Consider the following 19,670-nt stretch of genomic DNA (forward strand, 5'->3'; position numbering starts at 1 on the left):
CCAGGAGAAAGCAAGAATCCCCGAGAAGCAGCAACATCCAAAAGAAGGCGAGGTAAACCTCCCTCTGCGTTCAGGGTTCCAATGAGGCGAGAACACATTCCTAAGCGGGAAACACTTACCGAGGCGTAAGCGCAGAGGCGCCCTTCGCGCCTATGCGGGCCGCAGACGGTCGAGGCCCGGGTCGAGCGGAGCCGCGGAGAAACCGGTGCCCCAGGCGCTAAGGAGCCGCCGCACCTGAGATCGCGCGAGCCGTCGCTTGCAGCAGGGATCCCGCGACCGTGTCTGCACCCCGCCCCTAGCGCGGAAAGTCCCTCTCGCGGCCCCGTCGGCCTCCGAGCCTTCCGATTGGCGGAAAGGACCATGGGACCTGGAAGTTGTCTCTGTCCAGCGAGGGCTGCCCTTCCGGTTCCGTTGGGTCCCCCTTTGGCTCGGGTTCCCTGCCCCTCCCCCTTTCCGGAGCCCCGAGGGGCCGGAGCTCCTAGCGGTGCCGGATCCTGACGGCGGCCTTCCCCTGGGTCTGTAAGTGCGGAGGCGGCCGGAGCACCGGGCAGGGGTACGGGGTCTCTCAGGATGGAGCCCCATTGGGGCCTTGGATTGGCCAGGACCAGCACTGGGATGGGGGCCGAGGGGCTGGCTTAGGCCCGGGGGGACTTAAGGAGCCCTTGGCCCAGCCCACGCCGCGCCCCGCCCCTTTCCCTTCCCTCTTCTGCTGTGGGTAGCTTAAAGATGCTCCAGGGAACTCCTCCTGGGACCCCAGCCGAGGGCCCAGCAGTTGGCATGGATGCCCGACCCTGGCTGATTGTAGGAAGTGCCGGAGTGAGGCCCTGGCAAGGCCTCAGTGCCAGCCTGCGAGAATCACTATGAGGTTCCCCTTTGGCCGGGATTTTCCGAAATCTGCTACTGGCTACAACACTTTTTAGACTACTGGCACTGTGCCAGGCACTGGGGATTCGTAAGAAATGGTTCCAGTTTTCGCGGTCAAGTTTGGGAGCCAAATATAAACAAATGAATGCTCTTACATGTGTATCAGTCATATATGTATGAACTGCACAAGGGGCAATTGCTGGGAAGGCTGAAGAAAGTGACCTCTGAATTATAGTTCTTGGCGAGGATAAGGTGGAGAAGAGCTTTTCAGGTAGAAGGAACAGTTGCAATGCTGTGAAGGAATGGCTGAGCATAACTTGTGTGGGAAGAGGGCTGGGTGGCTCTTGTTCATGGAAGAAATGAGGCTGGGAAAGTAGACCGAGGTCCAGATAGTGAAAGGTTCAGTCCCAAAGGAGATGAATAGTTTTTGAAGAGTTTTGACCAGGAGACTTGATAGGGTCAGATTTGCGCTGTAGAAAGCCACGTTCTGGAGGTCGGCCTATAGAACAGGAATTTCTATCAACTGATTCCGGATTCTTTAGCTAAAGTCTAGGTACTCTTACTGGAAATTCTTTTGTAGGAGTAATGAGATCAGCCTAATGAGAGGTCATGAAGTTCTGAAATCGAGTTATGACAGTATTATTACTCTACAGTTTGAAGGAAGGCAAGTTTGTTGTACTGAATGGTGTCACGACTCCATAATAAATTGGGCGTTGAGGATGAGAGAGATACCAGCCTCTTAGGCCTTCGATAGATGAAGAATGTTGATGCTACCATCAGCAATAAAACCATAATCTTAGTGTAGATTACAAATTTATTTTTTAAATACATCGAATTAAAGGTCTACTGGAACTGTCCAGTATAGGCTTGGAAGTGCAGATCCGCAGCTTAGCCTGTGGCTAGAGGTAAAGGTTTGAGTCATCAACATGGAGGTGGAAGCCGTGGGAGTAGTTGGCATCAGGAAGGGATTATTGAGAAAGAAGGCAATAATTCGGGGGAGTGGTTGCATTTATGAAGCAGAAAGAGTAATGGTTGGTGTAGTGGCAGAAACAAGTAAAGGATAAATCATGAGTGCAGAGTTCCAGCAACCAAGAAGACCCAGAAATCAAGAAAAGAGAATTTTGAGAAGTGTTCACTGGAGAGCATTGGGGGAGTGAGGGGAAAAAAAGTTTGCATTTCTTTATTAAGAGATCATTAGCGACCTTTTAAAAAGCAATTTTAATAGCGTGATGAGGTGACGATACCTGAAATAATGGAGACCTCAACTGGTTTGGTGTTAGAGAATGAGGGTGAGAAAAGGCCACATACGAAGGATTTCAAGGGGAAAATTGACAAGCTTCATTTGTTTACCTAACAAACGCTTATAGAGCACGTTCCAGGCACTGTTCTAAACTCTTTTTAAAATGAACTTAAAAATATAAATGTAATTTAATTTCCCATAACAACACTATGAAGTAAAATTACTATTTGACAGGAGGGAAAACTGAAACACAGAAGTGGTTAAGTAACTTGCCCAAGGTCACATGGATACTAAGTGGGTGAACAGGGTTTTTGATCATAGGAAATATGGCTCCAGAATCCGTGGTTTTACACCACTCCACTCAGCAGTGACTAAATTTCAGAGTCAAAGGAGTGGGAAAAATTTAAGCAAGGTAGGCTCATTGATAAAAAATGGAGAGGCTTGGAAGGAGATCCAGATTAAGAAGAAGGTAAGTAATGAATTTATGTTTGTTATATATTTGTTTTTTATTTCTTTTTCTTTCTTTCTTTTTTTTTTTTTCCCTCTGTCTTAGAGCCTTTTCCAATCTGTCATTTTAGGTCAGTTTCTTTCACAATTAGGTCAGTTTATATATTGCTTTCATCTATCACTTATTTCTAATCCTGTCTCCTCTTTAGCTCTAGACCCGTATCCAACTAGCTAATGGATCTTCCCCTTCATTTCATGCTGGTTTCTCTGACTAAACATTTTAAGACCAGACCCATGATCATCCCCTCTAATATTCCCTAGCTTATTAAATGACACTCTCAAAGACATCCGGTTACTCAAACCAAATATCTTGGAGTCATCTTGACCTTTCTTTTCTTGTTTTCCACTTTAGTCACTAAGTCCATCAGTTCTTTGTTTGAAATACCTCCGAAATCTGTGTCTTCTCTCCATCCTTATTATTGTTGTCTCTATCAGGCCCTCATCGTTTCTATCTTGATCTGTTAGAGTAATAGGACTCTAACAGGTTTCCTTGCCTCCATATCCACTGGTCTCAGGGCCATCCTCCATACATTTTTATTTTTGATGTATTGAGTTTTAGACAGTGCAGGCGTTTAGATATCACACATTTCAAGTGATAGAATAATAGCCTAGGGCAGATATTAGTTTGGGGTAGTTTGAATTGAGGTTAAGTTTGGTTATGATTGGCCATGAGTGTGGGGAGTTAGGAATTTTTAAATAGAGAAGCTAATAAAACATTGAGAAACCCGACAGCCTTCCCGAGGAAGTAAGCCTTGAAAAAAAAAACAGGAAAGAATCAAGGACTACGCTGTAAAGGATATACTTACTGTTACACAGTTTAGTGAACCCCTCAAGGAACAGACCAGCATAAGGATGGTAGAAACTGAGGCCAGTAACTAAGTAGCTTGCCCACTTCTGTACAACAGGTTAAAAAGAATGAACTAGATCTGTTTATTCAACGTATATAGCTCTCAAAAACAATAGATGAAAAAAGGAAGTTGCAAAACTACATATAGTTTATGTATAAGAAACAATTTTATTTTATATTTTCTGTGGCTAGGCATATAGAAGTGTTGTTATTAAAATGGGGGGAATGCTATTCACGAAGGACCAAACTTAGAACAAACTGAGTACTGAGCAAAAGGTAGCTGGGAAAGAAGACTTTTTCTTCATAATGTTCAAAATTTTTCCAGGGAGGATATATTTCTGTATATATTATTTAGAACTACAAGTTAAAACAAAAGAGTGAAAACTTGGAGGATACAGTGTTGTGAACGTTACCCAAAAGAAGAAAAGGATTGAGGTTTATAGAGAAAGGCTCTAGTGTATTATTATGACCTCTTTGAAGGTGGCATGCGGTGTTAATGAAAGAGAAAGATTTCAAGTAGTTGTGAGTGCTAAGTTGAAAGATAAAGGCACTTTTAGGAGGTAGATGAGGAAGCAGACTGACATATAACTTGGGAGTTTATTGTACAGAGTAGAAAAGTTTTCCTTATCAGGAGTTGTTAGAGACATTTGAGATAAACTCACTGCCCGTGGCACACCAGTGAACATTGTCTAAGTCTAACTTAGAATATTCACTAAGCCTTTTTGGTTACTCATGTTTGACCAACGAGAAATTTTCCAACCAGTTATACTTAGAAGTTAACTACAGTTGGGGATTCTGAAAATCAGATATACTCATCATTTTAATTCTCCGTTTTCTTTGCAAATGGCATGCAGTTTCAGTCTACAAAGATAAATACACAAAAGATGGAAAAATAACATGAAGTTAAAATAGGTGAGAAAGGATGGCAAAACAAGGTTAAGGGAATAAAATGCAACCAGGAATATGACTAATACATAAATGGCTTACTTATTTGGCTATAAGCTGTACTTTGTTTTTAAACATAAACCTTTTATTGAACTAAATACACAAAAGCATATAAATCACAAGTGTATAACTGGATGAGTGTGAGCAGGGAAATCTGAAAAGTTCTACAGTTGACATCCATAAGATAAAACTTCATCTAGCCTGGTTATTCAACGCATGTATTCTGGCATCATGAAGCTCAGATACAAGTTCCAGCTCTAAGGCTTAATTAACACTTTCCACCTCTCTTAAATTGAGGAAGTTATTTATCTTCACCAAGCTTGAATTTCCTCATATGCAAGGTGGGGATGATAATAATACCTACCTCATAGGGATTTTGAAAATTATGTGGGTCAATTTAGGTAAAGCTCTTAGCACTGTAACTGGTACATAGCAAGCCTTCAGTAAAGATTAGCTATCATTTTTCTAATTTTTAAATAAAATTAAGCCAGTTCATAAGAAACACAGTTGTTTCTTTTAATTTCTCATTTTTAAAAAGTGAAAGAAAAATAACATTTTTGAAAAATTTGGTTTTATATTGTCAAAACTATTTTGAAAATAAACCCCAGGACACTCAAAAGATGATTATGTAATTTATTGAAAATGAAGAGCATCTCTACCACAGCTCAATAATAATTTCTTAGGGAACATTAAGAGTTAATAATTCTGTTGGCTTTTGTTGAATGAGCTGTGTAAAAATTAACAGTCGGTCCTTGCCCTCAAATAATTAACAGTCTATTGGAAAGAGAAACTTTCCAGTGACAGGAAACAATTGAGAGTTAAACTTGTGCCCTGGAAATAAGAGTTTATCAGAAGGAGACAATACAGTGGGCTGACACATATTAGGGAAAACGTCTCAGAATAAATGTTCCTCACATTCTTGGGCTATAGCAGACCAGTCAATGTAATAAGCACTTTCCTGGGATACCTGTTTGGCTGGTCAAAGTCGGTAAGTTTCTTGAGACTGATGGGTAGGAAGTAAATGAAACTGTACTCAGGTCCTCATCTTTGGAACTTCAAGGAACAGTTATCCCTGAAGATAATTGTCTAAAGCATTGTGAGTACTGTCACACGATAAATGGAAGCCATTAATGCTCATTTTTAGGTGTGAGTGGGAAAATACTGACCCGAGGGTAGATTTAAGACAAGCTAAACTCTAAAAGAGAATGCCCCTTTTGTTTGGCAACTTGAAACAATAGTCATTTTTATAAATCCAGTTATAAATTGGGATATTTACTCTTTCCAGAATGAACATATTAAGCTACTGTAATAGCTCAAAGAGACCAGTGATGATACAGTTTTGCTGCTTTCTTTACTGATATATTCCCTGTATCTCCTAGATTTTTCCTTTATATTTGATATTCACCTACTTTTCTCTGATGTAACATTAGCTTGTCTACATCCCTCCTCTCGTATTTATAGTGATGGTTCATTGTACATTCAGAATGCCATACAAGGGAAAAGCGTATTAATTTATGTATGTATTTTTTTAATATACTTGTGCCATACCAGTTCTCCCTCCTAAATTTCACCTTCCTTTCAATAATAGTTTCAGTCACCTGAACTGTTTAAGTTTAGAACCTTTTACACATTCCTTTTTTCTCATTCTCTGTATCCAGTAAGCTACCTAGTTCTTTGAAATATCTTTTATTGTTTTTCCTTGCTCTTTATTCCCATTTTCATTCCTTTCTAGGCTCTCATGGCCTCAGACCTGTAATGTACCTGCAGAAGTTGAGCTGGTCTTTCTAACGGCAATTCCTCCTTCTCGCCACTGTCAAACAAATCCTCTAAGTTCAATAAACGCAAACTTAGCACTGCCGTGTGTTTAGTACGATATTAGGTGGCAGGAATACACACCGGTTTCAACAGAAGAGGGTTGGGCCAGTTATGTGGCTGCAGTAAGTAGAAGTTGAAGCAAAAGGAAACTATTTTCATTAGAAGATGCAGATTCCCAACATCAGCCCATTGACTAGGATAGATAGTAATGGCATGAAGTTTGCAGTTTGGCATGGAAGGAACAAGTATTTAATAAAATATTTTGAATGTTATGATAGAATTAATTGGTCCAGTAGAAACAACTGTTCTAGTCTAAGGGGTCAAGGAAGGGCCTCTCAGGGGAAATAAAGGAGTCAAAACTGGCTAGGAATAGTGTTCTAAAGTGAAGAAATAACTGTGCTAGGGCTTGGCATCAATAGAGTGCTATCATGCACCAGGCACTGAGCAATATCAGTGATACCTGGACTCTGCCTTCAGGAACTGGTGTCCTATGAACCTTTGTCAGTCAATGTTATGGAGGATAAGATATAAAGATTGGGCTTCAGGATCCAGATGTGGCCAGGAGCAGCTGGTTGTTTCATATGATTCTCAACTACAGAGTTGATGAATGCACAACGTTCAAGGTGAATTTATTGATGCACTGAGATTACAGAGCTATTTCTCAAGGGTAGACCCGATCATACCTACACTCTCACAGAAGACTGATACATACACAGAGTGCTGGTTTATTATTTTTACAATGGCTGGCGGACTGGAATTATCATGGTAGCATGGCTAATTCATCCTTCCCTTTAAAGAGGCACATGGGAAGCCAGTCATTTGGAGAGGATGGAATCAGAACATGGGGACTTTCTCCAAAGGAATTGCTATATAAAGGGACAAATACGCAGTGCGTTTTGGCAAAGGACCTTCTCTCTGGTTGAATGGGTTATGCCAATATTTACCTTAATTATTATTAGGTTTATTTAATCAGTTTATACTCAAGAAGTTAGTCTTCATCTAGGAGACAATAGGAAGTCACAGAAGGATTTCAAGCAGGGGTTGGATATAATCAGATAGGTGTTTTTGAAAGATGACATGTGGTCATGTCAAAGTTAGGTTAGAGGGAATAGAAGCTGGAAGCCAAGGAACATTTATGAATCAGTTCTAGTTGTCTGGTTGATGAGTAATAATGGATAAATAGGGATAAAGAAGAAAGAACAGAAACTAGTGAGGATTAGTTAGATCAACCTTACTCCTACTCAGATTCCCACTAAGTTGCTCATCTGGTTTTTCTGTATTAAATATTTTATTTACTTTGTAGATCAAGAAATGTTTCTTAAGAGAGAGTTTAGATTTGTCCGAAATGCACAGGATAAAGACCTATGCCTTTGACACTATCTAAACGTTATTCCTTTAGCTCTGTAATTTTCATTTTATCACAGAAATACTTGTGTGAATAAATTCACATCAATTTCTTTTTTTTTCTTTTTTTTTTTTTTTTAGGCGAGGCAACCCTTGGTTGACTCTCACAGATTGCAAGTACCTTGTCAGCTTACAATCTCTTATTTTTTACGCCTACAGCACCTGGTCTTCCTAGGCGGTCTCCCATCCAAGTACTAACCAGGCCCGACCCTGCTTAGCTATCGAGATCAGACGGGATCAGGCTTGTTCAGGGTGGCATGGCCGTAGACCACATCAATTTCAACACAAGAGGATTTACCGAGGAATGGGGCAAGCCATGCCACTGCAGTTCTTTAAAATACAAAGCAAAGGAAAAGTGTTTTTTATTTGAAGAAGCAGGTTCACAGTATCATGCAAAATAAAATTGCTACTTCATTATTACTTGTTGCCATGTTTTAGTTCGTTTTTGAAACCTGATAGAATTCTCATTTTATAAGCAAAAAAAAAAAAAAAAAAGATCTTGGAGTAATTCAAGCACTGTTCTTGTTAAGTATCTTACAAAGTTGAATGAATGCCAAACTATTTACACTGATGCAGGTCCACTCCTTAGGTGCAATTGACACTTGATATTGGCAAGGAGTATGGAGTATTTTTCACAGCCTTTGAAAGCTGCTATTCTGCTTCCTCTTTCAAGGAAAATTTCATTTGGATACATACAAACAGATATGACAACATGAATTTGGTTTTGGAAGGAAAATCCAGGTTTCTTAATTGTTTGAATTTTCTTAAATTCATCCTTTTTACATTTCTGTTCTTTAGGTCTGCCAAAATGTCTGAAAGATCAGATCTCCTTCACTTCAAGTTTGAAAATTATGGAGATTCAATGTTACAAAAAATGAACAAATTAAGAGAAGAGAATAAATTTTGTGATGTTACAGTTCTCATAGATGATATTGAGGTACAGGGGCATAAAATTGTGTTTGCCGCAGGTTCCCCCTTCCTAAGAGACCAGTTTTTACTGAATGATTCCAGAGAGGTGAAAATCTCCATATTACAGAGTTCCGAAGTGGGCAGACAACTGCTCTTATCCTGTTATAGTGGTGTGCTGGAATTTCCTGAGATGGAACTGGTAAATTACTTGACTGCTGCGAGTTTTCTTCAGATGAGCCACATTGTAGAACGGTGCACACAGGCCCTGTGGAAGTTTATAAAGCCAAAACAAGCAATGGATAGTAAAGAGGGATGTGAACCGCAGAGTGCTTCTCCCCAGTCAAAAGAACAGCAGGGAGATGCCAGAGGCTCCCCAAAGCAGGACTCACCTTGTATTCATCCATCTGAAGACAGTATGGATATGGAGGACAGTGATATTCAGATTGTTAAGGTAGAATCTATTGGGGATGTATCAGAGGTTAGAAGTAAAAAAGATCAGAACCAGTTTATTTCTTCTGAACCCACTGCTTTACATTCATCAGAGCCCCAGCACTCCCTGATAAATTCAACTGTGGAAAACAGAGTAAGTGAAATAGAACAGAACCATCTCCACAATTATGCCCTCTCTTACACAGGCAGTGATAACATCATCATGGCCTCAAAAGATGTCTTTGGGCCTAATATTCGAGGTGTAGACAAAGGCCTACAGTGGCATCATCAATGCCCAAAGTGTACCAGGGTGTTTCGTCACCTGGAGAACTACGCCAACCATTTAAAAATGCACAAACTCTTTATGTGTCTACTCTGCGGCAAGACTTTTACTCAGAAAGGCAACCTTCATCGACACATGCGTGTGCATGCCGGCATTAAACCTTTCCAGTGTAAGATCTGTGGGAAAACCTTTTCTCAGAAGTGTTCCTTACAGGATCATCTTAACCTTCACAGTGGAGATAAGCCCCATAAGTGTAACTATTGTGACATGGTTTTTGCACATAAGCCAGTTTTGAGGAAACACCTTAAACAGCTGCATGGCAAAAACAGCTTTGATAATGCCAATGAAAGAAATGTGCAAGACCTCACAGTGGATTTTGATTCTTTTGCATGTACAACAGTCACAGACTCTAAAGGGTGTCAGCCACAGCCTGATGCAACACAGGTCCTGGATGCAGGTAAACTGGCCCAAGCTGTCCTGAACTTGAGGAATGATAGTACTTGTGTGAATTGAGTAGGGGCTTTATGCTCGTAACTAGAACTGACTGAAAACGTGGCAATAGTCCGAGTCTTTTTAGGAGTGATATTGCTAGTTTGACTTCTCCAAAGCCTCTGTACAGGTTGTAGGGGTGAATCAAAGCACTAACAGACCAGGCAGCTTAACCACTTGGAGTGGTCTTGCCTGCCTTTTGCCCTTTCCCATTTTCTGTTTTGAATTATCTTGTGATATCTGTTATCCTTTCCAAGGAGTAGTCCATTTGTCTACCTAACACTGACTTATGTTTTAGACTGACACCATTTTAGGCTTTTCACTGGACACATTCTGAAGGTACCAACAAGTATAGGTACCATCGCCTATACTCCACTAATAGATGCTATGCCAAGAAATGATATTTTTCTTTGGCAGAAAATAGGCTGGGATCTAAGGTGATGTTGGTATTGGCCTGAATATGTGATAGAACTTCTGGTTGCCTATTGATAATTCATCTGTGTACGATGAATGAATGGATCTGCTTTCTACCATTTGTACTTTTCTTGAAGCTCGCTATAAAAAAATATTTTTGGTTGTTCTATACTCTGATTTTCAACAGTATTATGGCCCAACTTCATGTCATTGAATTGTTCACAAAAACCATCTTTGTACAATCTTTTAAGCAATACCGGCAGACATAGGTAGGAATCACCATGAGGAGCATAATCAAGAAGGACAGAAGTACAGTAATAGTACAACAGTTATGTACATGGGGGGCAGTCTTCCCAAAAAGAAGCTTACAATATGTAATTTATTTGTTGATGCTTTTGAAGTCAGGATGGCTCCTGGCATACTTATAATGGTCTCTCTAAAACAGCGCTATTTGGGAGTCGGTCTCCAGATTCTATTTTAGAGGTTAACCATCAGAAAGGTGTTTAGCCTTCGGAGTTTGTCCAGTGTGCAAACAGTCTTTGAATTCACATTTTCCCACGTACCTTAATTTTTAAAATAGATGAAAAAAGTGAAGCACGGAAAGGGCAATCAGGTTTTTGCATTCAGATATCCCTATAAAGGTACACAGTCTCACCTTGCCATGTTTGTTAGATGGCAGATTCATAGTTGTTCTTCCAATATGGAAAACAGAACAACTGTTTTTCCTAAAGCACATAGTATAGTTCAGAAATAGAAACTTGAGTTGTATTAGTTTCTCACCCATGAGGTAGACTTAGGTAATAGAAGTATTAGAGCCCTTAGAGAATCTTAAACCATTTACTCCACCTCTTTTTTTTTTTTTAATTGGGGTATCCAAAGCCCAAAGAGGTGGCCTGGCCAAGGCTGGCCAAAGTAGATAAATAACTAAACATGAGCTGATGTTGCCTCATCTCTTCTATCTCTTGGCTTGAAAAGATTTAGTACATGATCAAGAATACATTCGCAACAAGCTCACCTTTGTGAATCCCTGTTGGCTTTCTGAGACAGCTTGGATTTTGCAAACAACATATCAAATATCACAGGATTTACTTTCGTTAATTATATTTTGGTTAGAATGAATATTACATTCTTCCCAAGCAAGTGACTGATTCGTTGGGTATTGGTTAGGGAGGGAAAGGACAAGTCAGAATAAATGAAAAGGATCCAAATGTGAAACTGATTTTGTCTGGAAACTATTTGGTTTCCATCAGGATTTTCTGTTTTTATTTTTGAACTGTGAGAGTGCATGTACAGATAAACAAAAAATTAGCTTTGAGTAGTCAGAGGGAATTCTTAAAATTGTTATAATTTGATGCATTTACATATTAATCTGATTTGAGGTATAATTTATACCTTTTGTTAAAATACTTAAAATGAGAATAAAACTGATAAGACTAGTAGGTATCTTATGCCTAAAGTCACTCATATGGTCTAATGATGCTGCCTAGCGTTGATTTTTATATGATCCAGCCAAAGAGTACCAATTCTATGCAACAATGAGACGCTAACATGTTAGCCACTATTTTCTCTGAACATCATTTCATCACAGAAATTTCAAGCTGGAGTGCTTCCTTTGCTTGCATTCATATCCCGTTTTTGTCACTGGTTTGAAAACTAATTGGTGTGGGTTCAAATAAGATTGGTCTCTTTGGTTGGAGACTATTACTGGGTTCATTCGGTCATTCGAGAAACATTTATTGAGCACCTACTGTTGCCAGGCACTATGCTAGATATGACAATAAGAAGGTAAGATTGCTGTCGTCTCTGCCCTCACAGAGCTTACAGTCTCATGTGATCTTCAGGAGACAAGATGTCGATTTGATTTTATACTAGAAATAATAAAGGAAACTGCTTTGCTTTCTTTGACCACTTAAACTCAGCATCTTGATGGTTTTGTATCAGTAAAATTTATAGTTCCCACCTTTTGTAACTGCAAACCACTGAAATGATTTACAGTCTCCTCCATTTCTTGGCTGGAGAGGTGTTCTGTTTCTGTGAGACGTTTTCTTAATTTTGCTGGGACTTGACTTTTCTCCTGTTTATACATATTTCTTAGATTGTATTGCAGAGTGGTCAGTTATTGATATAAAATACGTTTTATAGGGGAAGATGACTTTCCAAACTAGTCATATTCTTATAGAGGAAGATTTTTAAAAGCCTTAGTTATTCAACATTTGTATTGTATGGATCCTTAGGATAACTAAAAAGGAGAGAACACTCTCTTTACCATAGTTTGTATTTTAAAAAAATTACTGTCACAATTATTTATTTATTATTTAATTTTAAAGACAAACTCCAAACCGAAGTGGCTCTGAGGTAAATCAGATGTGGTTTTAATTTGTTTTAGTTTCTTTATTAGAAGATCTATAAATGGAGGGTGGCCAGTGTCACTACTTTTAAAACATTGTCCTAAACAAACAACCCAGAACATTTTATTTCAGCTGGTGAATAGCTGTTCTAAATCTGTTGTATGTTAGACATACTACGAACTACCTCTTCACTTATTATGGGGAAGTTTCCTTAATAAAAGTGTGACAAAGCTCTGGTGTGAGTAGTTTATTTTCTCTCTCCCCTCCTACTTTCCTTTTCAGTTGCTTGAATTTGAATACAGGCATGCTTTCTTCATTCCTGTTCTTTAAAACATATCAAACATGTTGAGCTTGGCTTCAGAAGCAAATCTGAGTTACCCAGAAATTGTTACTATGGTCAGTTACTTCCATGAGAACCTGTTGACTCTGGGTAGAGCAACAGCTTTTAAAAATGGGTTTAGACAATTCTTTCATTTGGCAAATACTTGATGCCTAAGTGCTAGACTTAAGGAATGCAAAGATCAGTAAGGCACCGTCCTAAATACCTCTGCCTAGATGGGGCACAGATTTCAACACAGAAATGATAATTGCAATAATGAAGGCAGCCAAAGGGTTGACAGGCTCCTAATTGAGAGCCAGCTAATTCAGGGGCAGTTCACGATGGCTTCAGGGATGACTGAATTTTGAAGGACAAAGGGTAGGAGGGATCGAGCAAGCCAGACCAACAGTTTAGATGGAAGGCCTTCGTTTGCCCGGAACTGGGGGAAGGAGGGATGGAGAGTGGGCGGAGGAGAACCAAAAAGGAAGCGATAGGTAGCGTGAAGAGAGCCAGAGGTTGGGGACAGAGCCTGATGGGGCATTAGCTAGGCAGTCTCGAATACTGGTCCCTATGGCAGTTTTCTTTCCTCCGCCTTTTGAATTGTAGATGACCCATTAAGGAGAGAGCCTCCCAGCGGTCCTGGCGCAGGATACTCTGCAAGAAGCGCTGTACCCCAACTTCACAACCCGTCTGCGATTGGGAAGTTGGGGAGAACTCACGAAGGGCAACGGCTCACGTGCCGAAACTGGGACCGACGAGATGGGATTTGCCGGAATTCGGGGGGCCTTTTTGCCTTTCCAGGGCCGCGGGGTACGGGGTATGAGGAAGGGAGAATGACTCAGAATGTCCTTCCGGGACGCGCAGCCCGCCTGGGGAGGAAAAGAGCTGGTTGACACCGGATGTGCTTCCTCCCAGGCTAAGCCCACCTTCCGGCCCGGGCTGCCGCTGCCGCGGAAAGCTTGGCTCTGGTTTTCCGAGTGGGTGAGTGAGCGCGGGGGAGACTCGGACAGGTGGGGAAGCCTGAGGAAAAGGAGGGAGGCTGGGCGCGGCCCGGGAGTGGCCAGACCGGTGCTGCCGACAGGGCCTTGGTCCTGGCAGCCTTGGCTTGGGAAGACCTGTGGGAAGCTGGTGCATCTTCCAGGCCACCGGGGATCCGGATTCAGCTCCTACTGTGTGCAGGTCCCCTGGGCGCTCTGCAGGAACTCATGAACCAGGCACCATTTCGTCGTGCGCGGGAAGCAACCGATTCTGGTGGCGAGATAGGAGGCAGAGTCACAAAAGTCTTATTTGATTTGGGCCTTAAAGGAGACAAATCGCTAGCTGGGAAAAGTAACATGGAAGCGCAAGTGTAACATGTGCAAAGGTGCATTCGGGTCTTCTTCTTTGGGCAATGGCGAAAACCTGGACATAAAAGGAGCTTCGATGAAAGAGAATAAAAGAAAGATAAAGCCATAGAGATGCTTAGGGCCAAACCATAAAGGATCTCGCATTTGCTAAAAAGTTAGTCTGTCCTGGAGTTAGAGTGGAGCAATGGAGGATTTAAAACAGGAGAGGGTAAAAAAGAAGTTTTAAAAGATGTTAATTTTGGTGGCACTCAAGCGGATAATTTGCAATATAGGAGCTTGTGGTATCAAGGCGACCTGTTGAAAGACATTGCGATCAATGACTGAGGTCAACAGAATGAGGACCTGAAGTAGCGATGGGGAGTAGGAAGTTTGAAGATTACATTAAGTTTTTCTAATTTGGGAAACTCATAAATCCATTTAGCAATGCGCATTAACAATGCTCTTGACCACAAGGCACATAAATTTAGCCCAGGAGAAAAACATGGATACTTACGTACAATTAAATGTAAAGAGTGCTGTGAAAAAACATAAAATGTGCCATGAGATCATAGAGAAATGCATTTTAATTTTCTGATTTTTGAGATGGTGGCATAGGAGTTCACTCGTAGCACCCAGATTAGAATTTGAGTCTTCGTTTTACCCAACTCAGGTTTGAAATTTGCATGTTTGCTTGTTTTTACTGTCACAGTGTAAGAAAGCATTCCTTATCTATACATCAATTTTTGTGTTTTGTTTTGCTTAGATTGTGACCATGGCTGCTGAGTCTGATGTTCTGCACTTCCAATTTGAACAGCAAGGAGATGTTGTCTTGCAGAAAATGAATCTCTTGAGACAGCAGAATTTATTTTGTGATGTGTCAATTTATATTAATGACACTGAGTTCCAGGGGCACAAGGTGATTTTAGCTGCTTGCTCCACTTTCATGAGAGATCAGTTTTTACTCACACAGTCAAAACATATCAGAATCACCATCTTGCAGAGTGCAGAAGTTGGCAGAAAATTGTTGCTCTCTTGCTATACTGGAGCACTTGAAGTTAAAAGGAAAGAGCTTTTAAAGTATTTGACTGCTGCTAGTTACCTTCAGATGGTTCACATTGTGGAAAAGTGCACAGAAGCTTTGTCAAAGTATTTGGAAATTGATCTTTCTATGAAAAACAATCAACATACCGACCTGTGTCAATCCTCTGATCTGGATGTTAAGAATGAAGAAGAAAACTCAGATAAAGAATGTGAAATAATTGAAATTTCAGAAGATAGCCCTATAAACATAGATTTCCACGTTAAAGAAGAGGAAAGCAATGCTTTACAGTCCACAGTAGAGAGCTTGACATCAGAGAGAAAGGAAATAAAGTCACCAGAGCTGTCAGTAGATATAGGTTTTAAAGACAGTGAAATTTGTATCCTCCATGTGGAATCTATCAGTACTGGCGTAGAAAATGGGCAGTTTTCACAGCCTTGCACCTCTTCAAAAGCAAGCCTGTATTTCTCTGAAACACAGCATTCACTGATCAATTCTACGGTTGAGAGCAGAGTGGTAGAAGTTCCTGGGAATCAAGATCAGGGCTTGTTTTGTGGGAATACGGAAGGAAGTCATGGTACAGCGAATGAGATTCAAAATGTGGAAGATGTTTATTCACTGAGGCACCAGTGCCCCAGGTGTCCTCGAGGATTTCTTCATGTCGAAAACTATCTGCGCCACCTTAAGATGCATAAACTATTCTTGTGCTTACAGTGTGGGAAAACATTTACACAGAAGAAAAATCTCAACCGCCATATTCGAGGGCACATGGGCATAAGGCCCTTTCAGTGTAGTGTGTGCTTGAAGACATTTACTGCCAAAAGCACACTGCAGGACCACTTGAACATACACAGCGGGGATCGGCCGTACAAATGCCACTGTTGTGACATGGATTTCAAGCACAAATCTGCCCTCAAAAAGCATTTAACCTCTGTCCATGGCCAGAGCAGTGGTGAAAAATTACCTAGGCATGATCTCAAAAGGCAAAATCTGTTATAATTAGAATCACACTTGCTCTGTAAGCCTTATATCATTCTGTTAGGCAGGTCTTTCTGTAGACATGCAACATTTGTAATATTGCATTTGCCCCCCATTTTGGGTCTTATTTTTGGTCTGCCTACATGTTATTCTTTCAGAACTACCAGTTCCAAAGTGTAGGAGACATGATAAAGCTGATGGGATGCTATCTTGTCTCATGCATTATATATAAATCCCAGTGGTATACCTAGAGAAATACTGTTCTTCTTTTAAATATTCTTCATTCTAGTGACAAAGGATCCAGCAGTATTTCCAGATTGTGATTTTGAGTCTCTAGATAATTGATATAAGTGCAAAATCCAACCATATAATAACTTTAACAAATTAGGATAATGGGAAGAGAAATTTTAAAAGTTATTCATTATTAGTCATTTTAAGAATAGATAGGACTGGTGAATTTTTTTTTTTTTTTAACCAGCAGCTATTGGATTGTAAACTAAACAACAAGGTACGTGTTGTTTTAAACTCTAAAGGAACACAATTCATATTCACTTGATTGTAGCAGAATTTCCTTATACATGGGTTAATATTCTTTACAGTACTATTTCCACGATTTGTTGATATATTTTTTATAAATGGTTAATTGGGCCTGAATGTCTTGATTTTATTTAATGCAGTTTCATTTAATAATTTTGTGGCCAGTAAAATTATACCTTTGGCTCAAAGCTCTAAAAAATTACTTAGAAATTCCAACTTTACCAAAGATATTTGTTCTACTCTTTCTTTTTTTTAATTTATTTTTTATTTAACATCTAGTAAAATTGACCTTTGTCAATTTTGTACCTATGTATAGAAATGGTGTCCTCAAAACACTAGTGCAAACATCTTTGAGGTCATCAGGCGAAGAAACACTTCCCATAGCTAACTGCTTCTCCTTGCTCGTTTCTTGAACAGTGATGCCCGCTGCTAAACGATTTGTTTTTGGTGTACAGTTTCATGAATTTTAACACATGTATAGATTTGTGCAACCACCACTGCAGTCAGGGTACAGAACATTCCATCACCCCACAAAACTCCCTTATGCTGCCCCTTTGTAGTCAATTCCTCTTCCTAACTCTTAAGTCCTGGCACCAATTCTCTATTGCTATAGTTTTGCCTTTTCTGTAATGCCATAAATGGGACCTTAGAGTATGTTCCCCTTTGAGATGTTTTTTTCACGTAGCATTATGCCTTTGAGATTCATCCATGTTGTGTGTATCAATAGTTTATTCCTTTTCTTATTTTGAATTGTCAGTATAAATTTTATTGCTGTCACTAGGTGAACAGTTTAAACATGAGTATTCATGTTCTCTTAATTATTAATAACTTCATTAACATTAATGCAATTTTTACTTACTATGTGTTGACAGAAATTTTAACCATCTCTAGAGTTTTATGCTATCTTTCCAGAAATGTGCCAAAAGGAAAACTCAACTGTATTACTTAGAGTGATATTTCAGATTGTGTTATGAGCCATTGCTCTCTCATATCCTTGTCTACATGTAGCACAAAACATTTTTTTGTTGTTTTCATAATGCCGATTGAAATATATTGCAGGGCAAATCATATTCTCTAAAACACAGGAACTACTTTTAGTAAAGAAGCCTGATTGTATGCATCTTGTTTTCAAGATGTTCCATTCCACTTCTAGTCACCTCACCTCAGCTTTATGTAGAATTTCTGCTATAATTAGTTGTTGTTGAAGCCCTTCCATGTTTTAATATGTAATAATACTTTACCATTTATAAGAATTTTGTGATGAATCACATGTTAATTGTTAAAAATGTTAATTATCCTTTCTGTGATATATTTGTAAGAAATATATTCTCCATTGAATTTTAACTCAGACTAAAGAATCCAGCTCGTATTTGATAAGAAAACTGACTTCTTGACCCCCAGGTCACCAGTTAGTGACACTGGACAGATCACTTCTTGAGCTTTCCTTAAATTCATATGTAAAATAATGACTTTGATCTTGATAACTTGTAAGATTATTTCCAGGTCTAAAATTCTATGAATTTTAATTTAAATCTTCCTGCGTTCCTAAGGACAAGGAAGAAGAGAAAGCAAGAGAGGAGAGTTTGGTGTCTTTATGAATGTTGCTAGTTGCATACTCCATTGGAGACAATTTTTCTAAAATAAAGTGTTTTTCTTCTACTTGAGAACAAATAATGTGGCGTGTAATTTTCTTTCCCATTTGACCTATGATTGGCCATTTGTAGGCATGAAAACATTTTTTTCCCCAGAAATAGTTTACGATTGAAATACTTTTCTTATTTTTGCTTCCTGGGATGAAATTTTCTGTGGGAGGGATGGAGATAGGAGGGGCGGGTAAATGAATAGTAGTAAACTGTTTTTTTAGGAATTGTTATCAACTGTCTTTGATGTTTAAAAATTATTGTTGAACTGTTTAGTTTTACGTGTGCCTTGTAAGATTCTTGTGAAATTTTTTGTAAGCACTTTGAATTTTGCTTGAGGGGAGGGGTATTTTGTGAAAGTAATGATTGTTATTTATTATTTATTCCTATTCAGTTAGCACAGAGTGATCTCAAAACATTCCTAGAAGAGTGTCTGATGTGTTTGCATGATGTGTTTAAACAATTTCAGGAAAATAAAATCTTTTAAAATGCTGGTATGGCAAAGTAAAGTGTTGAATTTATTCATTTAAAATACTCACTTTTAGTTTGTGTTTCTGATATGATGGAAAAAATGTAATATGTTTGTGTTCAGCCTTTTCATTTACTGCATTTATGTATAAAAGATCCTGGAAAGGTAGTTGTTACTTTAATGTAAGAGAAAATCTTTTTTTTCCTTGGATGTACTTATCCTATATGTTTACATAAGAAATAATAAACTGGAGGTGGGAATGAAAAGCTTTGTGTTTTGTCTACTATGAATTTTGAGAAGGAAACTATTTCTTTTGGCTATTCATTCATTCAAATATTTACAGAGCCCTTACAACATGTATACCTGTACTAGAAGTTAGGTATACAACGCAAATCCCTGCTCTCCTGAAACTTAAATTCTAGTGGAGTGAGGCAAACTAAATAAGTAAAATTAATGTATGTCAGATTTTGGAAATGGAGTTGGAGGAAGTAGAGCAGGGAGTGCCAGGGAAAGTGGGATTGTTATTTTAAATATAGTAGTGAGGCCATCTTTGAAAAATCTGATTATCATATACACTGTCCATTAGAAAAGATAATACTATATATTATATAATATATATATAATGTACACACACACACACATTATCTAGTGGAATGGGAAACAGTGAACCAAATGAACCATTTGGGAAACTTTAGGATTGGCATATACTGCGTAAAGAGTAGAGAATGAAAAGGATAAAAATTTATGAGAGAAAAGTCTTTGACGTGGCCAGTGAATATATTTTTAAAACACTGATGTTTTTCTGTCTTCCAAGCAGTAATAACCATATATTTCTAAGCTCATTATAGTTTATAAACTACTTTTCCATA

General features: G+C 39.2%; 3 protein-coding genes and 1 non-coding gene across 11 annotated transcripts in view; 2 read left to right on the forward strand and 2 right to left on the reverse strand.

The window, feature by feature from the left end:
• Positions 1 to 303, reverse strand: part of RABGAP1 (RAB GTPase activating protein 1) — a 134,718-nt gene extending 134,415 nt beyond the window's left edge. For all 4 annotated transcript variants that reach the window (XM_023533086.1, XM_011364320.2, XM_011364321.2 and 1 more), the window contains exon 1: positions 120 to 303. The gene's annotated coding sequence lies outside the window, so the exon portion shown is untranslated. The remainder of the gene's footprint in view (positions 1 to 119) is intronic.
• Positions 287 to 12,727, forward strand: ZBTB26 (zinc finger and BTB domain containing 26). Of its 3 annotated transcripts, none has more exons than XM_011364316.2 (2): positions 287 to 519; positions 8,421 to 12,727. In XM_011364316.2, the coding sequence occupies exon 2, from the start codon at positions 8,431 to 8,433 to the stop codon at positions 9,754 to 9,756; it is 1,326 nt and encodes a 441-aa protein (XP_011362618.1). In that variant the 5' UTR covers positions 287 to 519; positions 8,421 to 8,430; the 3' UTR covers positions 9,757 to 12,727. The 3 variants fall into 3 exon arrangements, with proteins under 3 accessions (XP_011362618.1, XP_011362620.1, XP_011362619.1); XM_011364318.2 differs by having other exon boundaries at positions 438 to 515; XM_011364317.2 differs by lacking the exon at positions 287 to 519 and adding an exon at positions 535 to 553.
• ZBTB6 (zinc finger and BTB domain containing 6) lies at positions 498 to 19,067 on the forward strand. 3 transcript variants are annotated; one of them, XM_023533095.1, is made up of 2 exons: positions 498 to 519; positions 14,902 to 19,067. In XM_023533095.1, the coding sequence occupies exon 2, from the start codon at positions 14,911 to 14,913 to the stop codon at positions 16,174 to 16,176; it is 1,266 nt and encodes a 421-aa protein (XP_023388863.1). In that variant the 5' UTR covers positions 498 to 519; positions 14,902 to 14,910; the 3' UTR covers positions 16,177 to 19,067. The 3 variants fall into 3 exon arrangements, with proteins under 3 accessions (XP_023388863.1, XP_011362629.1, XP_023388862.1); XM_011364327.2 differs by lacking the exon at positions 498 to 519 and adding an exon at positions 13,258 to 13,794; XM_023533094.1 differs by lacking the exon at positions 498 to 519 and adding an exon at positions 13,735 to 13,823.
• LOC111742522 lies at positions 7,773 to 7,891 on the reverse strand. Its single transcript, XR_002781359.1, has one exon. It is a non-coding gene; the product is annotated as a 5S ribosomal RNA (ribosomal RNA).
• Positions 19,068 to 19,670: the final 603 nt, after the last annotated feature.

The sequence above is a fragment of the Pteropus vampyrus genome, unplaced genomic scaffold (assembly GCF_000151845.1).
Source record: "Pteropus vampyrus isolate Shadow unplaced genomic scaffold, Pvam_2.0 Scaffold95, whole genome shotgun sequence".
Classification (NCBI taxonomy): Eukaryota; Metazoa; Chordata; class Mammalia; order Chiroptera; family Pteropodidae; genus Pteropus; species Pteropus vampyrus.